The sequence below is a fragment of the Arachis duranensis genome, chromosome 4 (genome assembly GCF_000817695.3).
Source record: "Arachis duranensis cultivar V14167 chromosome 4, aradu.V14167.gnm2.J7QH, whole genome shotgun sequence".
In the NCBI taxonomy this organism is placed as follows: domain Eukaryota; kingdom Viridiplantae; phylum Streptophyta; class Magnoliopsida; order Fabales; family Fabaceae; genus Arachis; species Arachis duranensis.
In genome coordinates, this window is record NC_029775.3 from 118,992,550 (window position 1) to 119,007,974 (window position 15,425).

Sequence of the window (15,425 nt, forward strand, 5' to 3'; positions counted from 1 at the left end):
TATATTTAGTTACAACTAAATAAAGTAAAGGCAATGGAGGATTTCAGGTTTCGTTTATCCAAAGCCATCCAAAAAGGGAATAAAACTGTCTATTGACCTCATTCTTTTACTTACCCTTTTCTAGTAAACTCCCATTCATCAACATTTTTCACAATTTCACAAATTCAAATTCAACTTGCAGGTGTCATATGATATGTTAACCCATTAATCTAATTCGTAACGAAATTAAGAATATTTAGACTTTATAATTTATAATATATTCAATATATAGCGTCATATTTTAAAAATACTTCAAATTATATAATTAAGTACTTAACTCATGGATCCATCTTATCCAACCCCAGTGGCAGCTATATAAGGGGGCCCCGATGTGGGGCATATTAAACTTTAAATTATTCTTTGTTTTTAGGTTTTTCTTTTTTAGTAAGTTTTTTATTGAATATAATTTTAGTATAAATTTATCAATTTTTATTTTTTTAAACAAAAGATTTGTAGATACTGATAGATTAATTATAATATAAAATTAAAGTTAAAAATATTATGGATTTTAAAAAAAAGTTATGACCATTATTGGTATATAAGTGGCTTTTTAGTGTTCAAAATTATGCACAAGTAAAAATGCGTTTACGTAATGAAATGAACTTAGTATTATAAGTTAAAGTATAAAATATATATATTAGGGTAATGTTACGTGGGTTGGATTAATCAATTGGATAAGTTTTAAAAAGTTAGATTTAGAATTAAATCATGTTGATGCAATTTGAAACAAATGTGATCACTCCAATTTAAATTCTTGCAGTTTTAATGACCTATTTTTTGTTTTATTTTCTTATGGTATCTTAATTTAAAAGACTAAAAATTAATTTTTTAAAAATAAAAAATTTATTTAAAAAATTATCACTAGTTAATAATTACTGCATATATATAATATGAGATTAGACTTCTCAAAACCTACTTAAACAAAAGAATGATAATGATGAACTAACTATTTGATCAAAGTAAAATGGTTTATCGATTTTTAGTTTGATTGCATTGGATGGGAAGATCCCTAATAAGGGATGCATTTTCTATGTATAACTCATTGATTTATCGAATTTTCAATTTATTTACTTAAATTATTAACGAACAAATATATCAATATAGAGTGTTCACATAATGATAGATATATTTTGATCTCATACCGAAGGCAACACGGATGGAAATTAAACAATCTAATTGGTTTCTATTTTCCTTTTTCCTTTTTTAACATTTTTTATTTCTCAAAATTTTATAAAAAAATCGAAATAATAAAAATTTTTGTCGTTTTTTTTTTTAGTTTTCTTCCACAAAATACATTGAAAATAAAAAATAAAAATAGAAACCATTGAAACTTTTAGTCTTCATTTTAGGTTGTGCTATAGCTTATATTTTAAAAAAAATTATTTATCTTTCACTTAATTAATGATTTCAATATCTAATATATAAATAAATTTACATTGATTATCTACGATATAATGAGAATATGAGAGAGATGTGATGACAATTTATTTTTCTAAAAATATTTTTCATCGCATATAATTAAAAAAAAATTATAGTTTGCAATGTCTAAAATTAATTCATTACCTTTTAATTTGAGCATAAAATACTTAGATCTTAACTGCTCCTAAGGTATTTTGAAATAATATCTGAATTGAACATTAATTTTAAAAAATTCAATTTGATACTAGTTAATTGTAGGTAAGATTGGATATATTATAAGAAAAACGTTAAGTACTATCAGATTTATAGTTGGATTTAGCGTCGAACATTAGTGGCGAGATTTTCGTCAGATTTATTATCGAATTAGAAAGTAAATTCGTAATCCTAAAATATTATCGTCAGAATAACATTTTCAATGGTAACGTCAACGGTAATATTTGGAGAAAAAAAAATTTTTGCGCATCCACTATTCATCGAATTTACCGATGGGAAGATCCGACAGTAACAAAGTTTAGAGAAATATTGCATTTTGGACACACAAAATCCAACGATAACAGCCCTCTAAATGAAAGCGCGAATGTCGTCTCCCACATTTCAAATTTCACACTCTCTCTCTTCATACTGTCGTCGCCACCCCCTCTTTCTTCTCTTTATTCCCCTGTCTCTCTCTCTTTCTCTTTTTCCTTCCCTGTTACCACCGTCTGCCATCACTATCGTCTGCCGTCATCACCATCTGACGCCACAGCAACTTTGACGACCACCGCTGCAACATCCACTTCTTCTCTTATTTCTGTTGTTCTTCATTACAGGTTTAATGAACAACTCTTTTTCAATTCATTTAATTTTAGTCTAATGTAGTTTAGGTTTGAGTAGAATTTTAACTTTAATTTTGAATTGGTTTTAAAGTTTTTTCAGTTTAGTTTTCTAATCCTGATGTATTTAGGTTGATTAAGTTAGGCTAGGTTCAATACATTAGGTTTTGAATAGTTGAAGTATTTGAATTGTCTAATTGTATTAATTGTTGCGTTAATGACTGGTTGGCTGAGAAATTATTGCTGAGATTATTTGATAATTGTTTAATTTTAGTTTAATTTAGATTAGGTTTGAGTAAAATTAGAATTTCAATTTTGAATAAGTTTAAAAGCTAGTTTGGTTTAGTTTTCTAATCTTAGTGTATTTAGGTTGATTAAGTTATGTTTGATTCAATGTATTAGATTTTGAATGCTTGAAGTGTTTGAAAGTGTCTAATTATGTTAATGCTGCGTTGATGACTGTATGTTTTGTTGAGATTGTTTGATAATTTTTTAATTTTAGTTTAATTTAGTTTAGGTTTGAGTAAAATTAGAATTTTAATTTTAAATCAGTTTCGAAGTTAGTTCATTTTAATTTTCTAATTTTAGTGGATTTAGGTTGATTAAGTTATGTTTGATTCAATACATTAGATTTTGAATGCTTGAAGTGTTTGAAACTATCTAACTGTGTTAATTGCTGCGTTGATGACTGTTTTATTGAGAAATTGTTGCTGAGATTATTTGATAATTTGATATATGCAGACATGACGACACAAAGAGGAGCTGCTAATCAGGCTGCTGGTCATGGTCGTAGCCGTGGTCAGGGTAGAGGGAAGGTTTCTTTCGGTACCCGTAGAACTTCTCGATCCTCTCCCTCTACTCCGACCACCCCAGTCACGCCACACGTTGCGAGTTTAGCAGACCAGTTATTCATCATGGTCCTTAACCCCAACAACGTGTCTCCGTCTATGGTGGTGATGCCGCCTCTGACCGCTCAGCAACCCGCATCCACGGCAACACTGACTCCAGCAACGGATGCCGCGGCCCCAGAGTCCAGCCATGGACGTGAGGTAGCAGCTGATGTCCCTCCACTATCTCCCACCACACGATTGCGCATTTGGCCTGATGGCGGCACGAGGTAAGTAACATGTTCAATGCTCATGTATTTCCTTTTTATGATTATCGCTAAAAGTATATGAATTGTTTCTAGTTTAGTTGATTTAAGTGTTAATTGCTAGTTATTGTTTTTCAATTTTAATGATTATGATTCCTGTTATTACTGAAAGTTCCTGACAATTGATTCTTATTTTGTGGATTTAGGTTAATTTGGATTGATGGTCATTGTCTTCTAGTTTTATTAATTATGATTCCTGTTATTGCTGAAAGTTCCTAAAAATTGATTCTTTTTTTGTGGATTTAGATTGATTTGGATTGTTGATTTTTGTTTTCTAGTTTTAATGACTATGATTTCTGTTTTCTAGATTTACTAATTATGGTTGATTCTTGTTTGTGGGCTGTTGTTAGGTTTTTGCCGAACCCTAATGTGTGTACTCAGGAGATGACGAATGTCATCAAGATGATGTACAATCAGCCATAACCCAGCTACACGAAGATCCTCTTTTAGACCAAAAAGTACTGGTTTGAGAAATAGGCGGTAATTATTTTCATTATTTATGTTTCAAACCTTTTTAGCTAGTTTATATCATCTATCTTGTTTAGCTAATTTTAAAGCTTCTTTGTTGCAGCTACACTTCATTTGAGATGCTGGGCCCAACCTGGCCATCCAAAAGATATTCGACCATAGAATGAGATGGTGGCTCTAGCAAATGCTGGATGATGTTCGTCATAGATAGGACCAACGGACGAGATGGCTTCGACCGGAGGTAAAAAAGGGCATGTTAGTTCATTGAATTGGAGACCGATGCAGGGTTCATGTATTGACGTCTCACCAACAGAGCTAATAGGACATCGGCCAGGTCTCCAAGTACACCGGTGGCTCGGCAACTGTCACGAAGACCAAGGCCAAATTGGTATGTGCATGGTTCTTGTAATTTTGTAATAACTTCGTTATTTTATTTGTTTTGCATATCATTACTAGGCATTCTAATAATTTTGTATTTCGATGCAACTTGTGTAGTCGAAGTCACTGAACCACAAGACCACATTAGCGGAGACGTTCAAGTACACCCACACACTGAAGGAGAACAAAGCGAGATTTACTGACCAGCGGTGTCAGGACCATTATGTGAGTAAACATACATCTGATTATCTTCTGCTATGAAATTATTAGAGTTTAACTGAATATCTGTCTTACTAATCACAGTAACTTATGTTAATTGTACATGAGTCCTATACACAGAGACTAGAGACCGCAACTCAATAGTCTCAACAGTCTCAAAAAAGTGAAGAGGATGCTGTCAATGGCTCTACAGCTTCAGTCGTCGACCCAGATGTAGTTTGGCGTGAGTCTGCCTCAGACCCGTACAAGAACCATCTATACGGAATTGGGTCGTTCATTGCCAACAGTCTTCGCACCTTGATGTTGAGGCCGTCGTCATGCTTCACCACGAGTCGAGCTTTCCAACCTGAGGAAGGTGTGGATTTGAGGCTGCAGGTGCATGAGCTCCAGCGCAGCCTTCACCAGTAGGCTCAAGAGCTTAACGATTATCGGGAGAGGTATCAGAAGATCCTCACCTGCATGGCGTCTACGGATGAGCTCAGACTGGAGTTTAAGGGATCGCTGGAGCAGATGCAGCGTGTAAAGTCTCAAATGGAGATGTACTAGGCCCAGATGCACGTTACTAGCATCAACCCTACTGGTGGCAGCACCGCTGCTGGTGGCAGCACCGCTGCTGGTGGCAGCGATCGTGTTGCAAATGACAGTGGTCCTACTGGTGGTACACGGACATCGTTACCACCTTTTGTGCTGCTGACTCAGGGCCACGGGATTGATGACGACGACGACTACTTGGATTTGTAAATATTAGTTTTTTGTTTTATTATTTTATTGTATTTATTTGATATACTTGACTTTTAATTTATTTGAGTATTGTATCATTTATTTTAAATAAAATTATTCATTGTTTATGAATTGACCACTAATTATATGAAAAAAATTAAATTTAACATTAAAATTGACAATTTATTTCAAATTAAAAAAATTGATGTTATCATCGGAATTACCGTTGGAATAATCCGATGGTATTATGGCGCGGAACAATATTTTTTGGCGCCAACATTACTATCGAAAAAATTCATTGATAACTAATTAGTTTACCGAACAGGTAATTCGCTAGAGAATTTGACGGTAATTACCATCGGACGGAATAAATCCGACAGTAAATATTTATCAGCGAGGTTTATACTGTCCACTAAATCTGACGATAAATTTGATAGTATTCAACGTTTTTCTTATAGTAGTTCAATGGATGTGTGGTTTATTGGAATTCAAGGTAGCGAGACTACCAATTACAGTTAGATACCTTGGAATCAATCTTGAGACAAATTCGAGATTTGTGAAAACATAAAAATCGAAAATAGATAAAATGGAGAAGAAGTTTATTTTGTGGAAGCTAAGTCAAAAATACTAAGTAAAATTGGTAAGTCGGATATCAATAACTTATTTGTATATCTTCTTAACCTATATAAGATGTTAAATGCAATTGCACAAAGATTAATTTTATTGTAAAGGAAAATTTTCTAGGATAAAAAAATAAAAAACCTGACATGACTCTAGTCAGATGAGGGTGTGTGTGTATAGACGCCAAATTAAAAGGCTTGAATGTGGGTGATAATGTAGCACTATTTTTTAAATGGTGATAGAGATTCTTTAAAAAGAATTATCCGGTATAAAAAAAAATAATGTATTTATGTTACAATTTAAAACCAAATCAATGCAATTATTGTCCACTCGATATTTATCGAATAAAAGAGATCGTGGAGAAATATTTATCAATTATAAATAAAACAGCAGTTATTGTTCGCTATATTTTTGTTATTTTATTGTTTGTTTTGTTTGGTCGGTATGCCCTATCATTATGTGTTGAGCTATTCCTTTTAAAAAAAAACACTATTCATTACATATAATTTATAAAAGAAAATACAATTTTGTTACTTCGAAGACTCGGATTCAATTTTTTTTTATAAGAATATTAAATATTTACCATTTTGATTATAACCTCATATTTGTTATTGGTATGAGTAATGTTATGGTGAATATTAAAATTTTGGTGAAAAGTAAAGTAATGAGTAACATATACATATTTTTTTGTAAATTTAATAATACATATTTATTTATAAAAGATGGATTAATAGACAAATTAATATTTATTAATAATGCACTAGTATATAATAACTAGGAAGTTTAGAAGAATCTTATCTACTAATATTTTTGTGATTTCTATTTGTTAATTAAAAACACATTTTATTTCATTTTGCTAACTAAAAAATCTTGTTAGTTAATATATATGCTGAAAATAATATTTTTAAATGTAAAAGATTTGTTAGCATATTTTTATTTGTTTGTTAGATTACTCAGCTGACTAATTTGTTAGAGCTAACTAATATATAGTTTGTTATTCCTTTTTGTTTTACACCTTTTGTATATAGCATGGTGTGAAGCTCTTACGATGTATTATTCAATTAGAATGAGAAAATTCATCATTACAACACTCCTTTCTCTCTCTTGGTTTCTTTTCAATCAATCTTTTCTTTCTTTTCTTTTTTATTCTGCTGTAGCCATTTCATTGGCTGGCCTCTTTTTCACTTTCTCCATTTATTGTTAATTTGCTGCTTAAGATTGATACCATTTTACATGGTATCAGAGCTAGATTACATTAATGGCGATAAGCGAAGAAAACAGCTCAAATGCCAACACTCAAGTAGATTCCACTGTAAATTTCGAACGATTCATAACATTTATGCGTCAGTTCTCACAATTTCAAGCTCAGCTCAACAGATCGAACTCTTCTTCGCCAATCTCTGACCCCATCAGCCTGTATTATTTGCATCCGAGTGAAAGTCCAGGTACGGCTTTGATTCCGTTTCAGCTTACTTTTCAAAACTACTACCAGTGGTCACACGATATGTGGAGAGCATTCAGATCGAAGAACAAGGTAAAGTTCTTGGATGGTTCGATTCCAAAACCAGTTGAGAATCAACCTTTAATTTGTTTGAAGCTTAGGATTACTGCAATAACATCTTGCTTTCATGGCTCAACCTCTCACTCTCTCCAGAAATTGCTAAGAGTGTGATAAGGATTAGCAATGCTTCAGATCTGTGGAAGGACTTGAAGAATCGTTACTCACATGGAGATGTCTTCATAGTTAGAGAATTGAAAGAGAAATTCTACACTATCAGGCAAGGTGATTTAACTGTTACTTCCTATTTAACCAAATTGAAGTCTGTTTGGGAAGAATTAGAGAACATTCGTATAATCCCTAGCTGTATAGCTTGTGTTAATGGCTGCAACTGTGGATTAAAAATTATTAGGGATTATGCTTATGAGGAATACATTGTGAAATTTCTCAGAGGTCTAAATGAGCAATACTCTACTGTGAAATCTCAGATTATGTTACTAAAACCTTTGCATGATATCAATGCAGTTTTGGCAATGCTAACTCAACAAGAGAGGGAACTAAGTTTAGATTTCTTGGATACAAAGATAATTACAAATTTTATAGAAGTACAGCATCGATAAAGAGGTAGTTATTCTTCAAGAGGAAGGGAACGAGGTCGAAGTGGTGGCAAGAAAAACACTGCTCAGAAGACTTTTGGTAAAGGATACACTTCCAAATTATGCACTTAATGCAACATAATTGGACATTTGGTTGAGAATTGCTACAAGAAAAATGATTTTCATGCACACTAGAAGTAGAAAAGTGCAAATCACATCAGCACTGAAGGTGAAATTGAAGATTCAGGTGCTGGTGGTGACATTACTGATTCTGGTCAAGAAGAAGGTGGTAATGAAATAGCTCTTGTCTTAACTCCAGACCAGAAGCAAACTTTAATTGCTCTTCTCCAGTAACCACTCATGACAGCTTCAAGTAATGTGAGTCATATCACTTTCTCAGCCACCTTAACTCAACCAAAAGGTAGACATATTTTGAATGCATGTTTTACTAAAATCTCTTGGATACTAGACAGTGGTACTACTGATCATGCATGTTATCTTCAAGATTTTCTTAAAACTTTTTATCATATAAAGCCTGTTTTGGTTAATCTACCTGATGGATCTAAGACCTCTACGAATATTTGTGGAACTGTGCAATTGTCAACCTCTTTAATCCTTACCAATCTTTTACTCATACCTCACTTTAAATATAATTTAATTTCTGTTTCCAAGCTTACTAAATCATTACATTGTGAATTTCGATTCACTGATTCTTACTGTGAGATACAAGCACTTCCTTCATTGAAGATGATTGGACAAGCTGAGATGCAAGGAGACTTATATGTGATGAAAGCTGAACCTATGAAACTGCCTTCATTAGATTTTAGGATACAATCTATATAGGGCTGCACACAAATCGGATTGGATTGGATATAGCCTAAAATTCTATCCGATCCGCACTGCATTCATCAGATCGGATTGGATACAATATCCGCATTTTTTTAGGCCGGATCCAATCCGATCCGATCCGCATATCAGGTATATCCGCATAATTAAAAAAAACTATTTTAAGATTCTGTTTGGTTGTTTTTAAAAAAATATCCATAAAATTTATTTTTTATCTGTTTAACCCTATTTACTCTTAAAATATTATCAATAATAGTTCTTTTGAATAACAAAAATAAAATAATAACACAAGATTTAAGTTTAATTATTTTAAGTTGAAGTACAACATAAAAAATTAAAAACAAAATATCATAAAACTCATAAAATAACACACTAAAATTTATATCACATTAGGATTTACTATCTTAAACTAAGCTATTTATATGTGATGTGCTGATATGCAGATTTGCAGATCAGATCTACGAATATCACTGCCGAATTCGCAATCCGATCCGACCATAGTACGGATCCGATCCGATCCGATCCGATGGCTATGCAGATCGAATAATATCCGCAAAATTCGGATCGGATGCGGATAATTACCGCGGATATGTGGATATTATCCGATTCATGTGCAGTCCTAAATCTATAGCTCTTAGTGTGTAGCATGATCTAGGAACTCTTTGGCATGCTAGACTAGGTCATTTACCTTACAGCAGAATGATTACTATGCAAAAAGACTTTCTTTTTATTGATTGCATTACTTCCTCACATGTTTGTAATTCTTGCCAATATGCTAGACAGAGAAAATTACCTTTCACAACAAGCAATATAATTTCTAAAAATATTTTTGATTTATTGTATACTGATATTTGGGGACCTCTTTCTATTCAATCAACTTCAAGTCATAAATATTTTCTAACTATAGTTGAGGACAAAACTCGGTTCAAATGGATTTATTGCATGAAATTGAAATCTGAAATTAGAAAATTGGTTCAAGACTTTGTCCAACTTGTGCAAACACAATCCAGCAAAAGAATTAAGCGAATTCGAACTAATAATTGTATGAAATTCAAAATGGATTCTTTTTATAGTTCAAAAGGCATAGAATATCAAACTTCTTGTGTTGAAACTCTACAACAAAATGGTGTTATGGAGAGAAAGCATCAACACCTACTGACAGTTGTAAGAGCATTATTGTTTCATTTAAATGTTCCCAAATGTTTTTGGCATTATGCTGTGCAACATTCAGTTCATTTAATTAATAGGTTACCTAGTGCTTTTTTGAACAATATAACTCCATATGAGGCTTTATTTCATTCAAAACCTGATATAAATGTGCTTAAAGTTTTTGGTTGTCTTGTGTTTGCTTCACCACTTACAGCTGGTAGGTCAAAACTAGATCCTAGAGCTCGAAAGAGTATTTTCTTAGGATCCAAGTCAGGAACCAAAGGTTCTATTTTGTTTGATTTAAACACAAAAGAAAATTTTATCTCACGAAATACAGAATTTTTTGAACACATCTTTCCTTTCAGATCTGTTCAAACAACAACCAGGACTCATGCAAACTCAAATCTCACCCACAACACTCTTTTCCTGAATTGTAATTGCCTTCTGCATCACATTATGAGGATATTATTCATACATCATCACATCTTAGAATTACTGCTGATGTCTCTAATAATAATAGCTCTCTTTCATCTTTGAATAATGACATTAGTAAGAATTCTACATCATCTGCATCTGCATCATACATTCATGAAAATAGTGATAATGCTACTGCCCTTATGCCTCATGTTGATCACATTCAACCTGAACCAACTCAGCCTGCCCTGAGAAGGTCTGGAAGGGATAGAAAACTACCCTCGTACCTTAAGGACTTTCATTGTTTCAGTATGGCTTCACATGAGATTCCCATCAATGCTGTTCGTTTTTCTTTAAACTGTAAGTGTCCTTTATCACACCATTTGCCATATGCATCTTTCTCTCCAAAACACCTAGCCTTCACTTTTGCACTTATAAATAACCCTGACCTAAAGCACTACTTTGAGGCTGTTATGCATGATTGCTAGAGAAAAGTTATTGACGCAGAACTTGCTACTCTTGAGCAAAACAAGACCTGAATTGTCACTTCTCTTCCTCCTGGCAAGAATGCAGTAGGTTGTAAATGGGTTTTTCGCACAAAATTCAACCCAGATGCGACAATTGAAAGACATAAGGCTCAGTTAGTTGCTCAGGGGTTCACTCAAATTTCAGGCATTGATTATATTGACACCTTCAGCCCAGTTGTTAAAATGAGCACGGTGAGAGTTCTCTTATCAATTGCAGCATCAAAGAATTGGCACATTTGTCAACTTGATGTCAATACCGCGTTCGTTCATGGGAATCTCCATGAAGATGTTTATATGAAGTTACCAAAAGGGTTGAAGTGTGATAATCCCAAGTTAGTTTGTAAATTAGAAAGATCTCTTTATGGTTTGAAACAGGCGAGCCGTCAATGGAACATCAAACTATCTAATGCTCTAATTGATTTGGGATATATTTAGTCAGAAAATGATCACTCTTTATTCACCAAGTTCACTAATGTTAGCTTCACTGCTATTTTGGTCTATGTCGATGATCTTGTGTTAGCTGGCAATGATCTCTCAAAAATTGAAGCTGTCAAACGCTTCTTGGACAGCAAATTTAAGATAAAGGATCTTGGTATTTTAAAATTCTTCATTGGCATGGAAGTAGCAAGAAGTAAAACATGGATTGCTCTTTATCAAAGAAAATACGCTTTAGATTTGATCAATGATGGTGGCTTACTTGGAGCCAAACCTGCCACTACACCCATGGATTATATTACATCTTTGTCAAGAAATTTTGGCTCTCCTATACCCGATGCTGCTCTTTATAGAAGGCTTGTTGGTCACCTTCTTTATCTCACCAATACCAGACCCGACCTGAGCTATACCTTGTAGGTTGTCTTACTCAATTCATGAATTGTCCCACTGATGTTCATCTCAAGACAGTTTATCGAGTGATTCGATACTTGAAACAGTCACCAGCATCAAGTCTTTTCTTTTCCGCCTCTAATTCTTTTATTATCTCTGGAAATACTGATTTTTATTGGGGGACTTGTAAGAATACTAGAAAATATATTACTGGTTATTGCTTCTTTCTTGACCAAACTCTTATATCTTGGAAAAGTAAAAAGCAAACAACAGTCTCTATATCCTCTTCTGAAGCTGAATATCGATCTCTAGCAAATGGAACTTGTGAACTTGTATGATTGCTAAAATTTCTAAAAGAAATCAAGATTTCTCCTCCCCTACCCGTTGATATATTCTGTGACAATAAATCTGCTATATATATTGCCTTAAATCTAGTTTTTCATGAACGGACAAAGCATGCTGAAATTGACTGTCATGTAGCTCGTAACAAATATAAAGAAGGAGTTTTAAATCTTCAACATATTACCTCTAGTGAGCAACTGGCTGATTTGTTTACAAAATCTCTTGCACCGGGACCCTTCTCCTACTTGCTATCCAAGTTGGGATTACTTGATCTACACAAACCAAGTAATACCAACTTGTGGGGGGATGTTAGTTAATATATATGCTAAAAATAATATTTTCAAATGTAAAAGATTTGTTAGCATATTTTTGTTTGTTTGTTAGATTGTTCAGCTTACTAGTTTGTTAGGACTAGCTAATATATAGTTTGTTATTCCTTTTTGTTTTACACCTTTTGCACAGCTATATAAACCATATAGCATAGTGTGAAATTCTTATGATTTATTATTCAATTGAAATAAGAAAATTCATCATTACAACACTCCTCTCTCTCTCGGTTTCTTTTCAATCATTCTTTTCTTCCTTTTATTTCTTATTCTGTTGTAGTCATTTTACTGACATGTCTCTTTTTCACTTTCTCCATTTATTATTAATTTGCTAATTAAGATTGATACTATTTTACAAATCTAACATCATTTTTATTTTCCAAAATTCACAATAATACTAATAAGCCCAAGCTAACATTAGTTGTCGCTTAGCTCATGAGTCAGATCAGTACAAGAAATATGCTCAAAATTGTCAAAATTATCGTTGAAATTATTTTAAATTTAAAATATTTTAAATATTATTGTTGAGATTTTTAGTTAAATTATTCGATGCTAACAGTTTACACATTACTATCAGATTAAATCTAACGAAAACTATAAAATAGAGTAGATTTGTCCATCTTGTAGACATTTATCGTCGGATGATTTTAACTGAAAATTAATGTCGAATGTGAAAATCCAATAATTAAATATTTCTGTCGTAATTTTTATTGGCAAATCATATCCAACGGTAAATTCGATGACAATAAAATTATCCTCGAATTATAATGAGAAACTCGATGGTAAATTTAACGATAATAAACTAAAGTAATTTTACTAAAATCAAGTGATGTATTGCATATGATATTATTTATTTTATTTGTCATGCATGTTTATATTTTAAAAAACCCTTGTTTCTTGTAGTTATATTGATATATCCAAAGGGTTATCTTTCAGCAACAAGTTGTCATATTTATAGAAATTAAATAGTTAATGTTATATTGTGGAAAAATATAAAAGTATTAGGTAAATAATGTGGTATAGTTATATTTAATATAGTTTAATTTGATCTTCAAAGGTATTGAATAACAATGTGAGGATATAAAAAAAGTAATGTTATATATTTAAATTTTTTATTGAATCAAATTTAATTAAATTAAATAAAATATCTTTTCATTTTATATTCTTTCGTTTGTTTTCTCTCCGGAATTTATCTCATAGTCCATCAAAAGGATCTTTCTCTTATTAATTATTAATTAGATTCTATAATTAATTATATATGTCCCTGCGGGAAGGAATCTAACAATTTGTTGGTTTAAGTTGATAAAAAAAATAAAATAAAATAGCAATGTGTTAACGTATGATTCATAGTACAGTACTGTTCTGACGTTAGAGAAAGATATTTAATATTTAAAGATGGCAGAGGCAGAGAGATAATAGATGCAATATGAGTAGCAAAAACTAACGTTGAAATTCATGCCAAGAATTGAAGGAGTTGTCCCACTGAAGGTCATTCATGAGCATATCAAGACAAAGCTTAAAAGCGACTACTCCTTTCTGCTTATCAATGAAGAGAACAACTCCTTCACTCTGTTAACTACATACTACACAAACCAAGCCAAATTAGCACGTTACACTTTGCTGCATCATTATTGTGCTTTCTCTTCCATGCCAATCTAATATTTCGAATACACTTAGCTTCCATCTAATTTTCATGGATAAAAAAAAATAATGATAGAGACACCCAGTCGGCATAGTGTCTCAGCATTGTATGAGTTATGATTTTAAATCGTTGGATAGTTTTTTATTTGTGTATTTTTTTTTTGAAAAAATAACGGTATTTGAATTATTACAAGCTTATATATTTTAGATTATTTTTTAAAAATGGTTATGTCAATTCAACATCGTTTGATATATCTTTTTTAATTTTGATACGTATAACTAATAGTGTAAAATGTTTTATATAATTAAATATATATGTAATTGAAAAAAAATTATAATTATATATTTTAAATAAATATTACATCAATTTTTAAGATATATAAAACATATAAAATAGTTTCACATGTATATTCAATTATATAACTTCTCATTAAAAAAAATTATCTTTTTATCTTTTACATTGATTGTCTGAATGATCATAAAAATAACGAATGTTAAATGAACCTCGTTATATGCTTTTATGTTTTAATAGTTGATCAATTGATAATATACACATCTTAGGATTTTTTATTTAAATAAATAAAATAAATCTAATCGGATTCAATATCAAACTCCTTAAATCAGACAACGTTTCCACACGCTAAGTGCGAAATAAAATCGGATTCTCACACTCAAATGTCACTTCATTGTTGCCATTTCTCATACGACAATTGAGATAAACAAGCACAACTATATACGGACTATTAATGACTATTAATGTTTTGTATTTGTGAGAAATATAAGATAAAAAAAGGATAGAAAAAGTTTGTGAATAATACCAAGAGTTACACATTTTTTTTATAGCTACTGAAATTGGCTTTTATATATCTCGTTTATAGTATAAACATGATGATCATTTCATGTATCTCGTTTACAGTGTAAACGAGATAAACACATTGTAGCTGACTAGTCATATCTCGTTTACACTGTAAACAAAATATATGCAATTTCATCTCATTTACAATATAAACGAAATATGAGTAAGAAGTGTAAAACGATAAATATTTTTTAAATTATTTATTTTAGTAATTATTAAATTTATTTTATTTATTTAAATAAAAAATCCACACATCTTATAGCTAGTTGGCTATTGATTAATATTTATTAACTCTCAGATTCCAAAAGAGAGACTATGTCAACACTCAATATTTTTACAATTAGTGTTTACAAGATTACAAATCAAGAGATCACAACAACTCATATTCGAAGAAATCAAAATAAAAACTGAACAAAAAAAATACTCCAACACAATACCACAAAACACAAAAGCAAAATCCCTTAACTAAACACAACCAATATTTGTCATCTTTGCAATTCACGGATAGAAAAACAAAGTATGACTACATATCAAGCAAGACACCAATATAATTTCATAAGAAAGATAATACAAGAC

The 15,425-nt window shown here is 31.6% G+C and overlaps 1 protein-coding gene across 1 annotated transcript; it reads left to right on the top strand.

The window, feature by feature from the left end:
* The first annotated feature begins 7,087 nt into the window (after positions 1-7,087).
* Positions 7,088-7,947, top strand: LOC127746717 (uncharacterized). The gene is made up of 2 exons (XM_052260735.1): positions 7,088-7,363; positions 7,432-7,947. Exons 1-2 carry the CDS (start codon positions 7,088-7,090, stop codon positions 7,945-7,947), a joined length of 792 nt encoding a protein of 263 aa, XP_052116695.1.
* Positions 7,948-15,425: the final 7,478 nt, after the last annotated feature.

Excerpts from the sequence above, each read along its gene's own strand:
- LOC127746717 (XM_052260735.1), top strand. The coding sequence starts at position 7,088 with ATGGCGATAAGCGAAGAAAACAGCTCAAATGCCAACACTCAAGTAGAT. Across the intron at positions 7,364-7,431 it reads CATTCAGATCGAAGAACAAG|GATTACTGCAATAACATCTT; the intron begins GTAAAGTTCTTG and ends TTTGAAGCTTAG.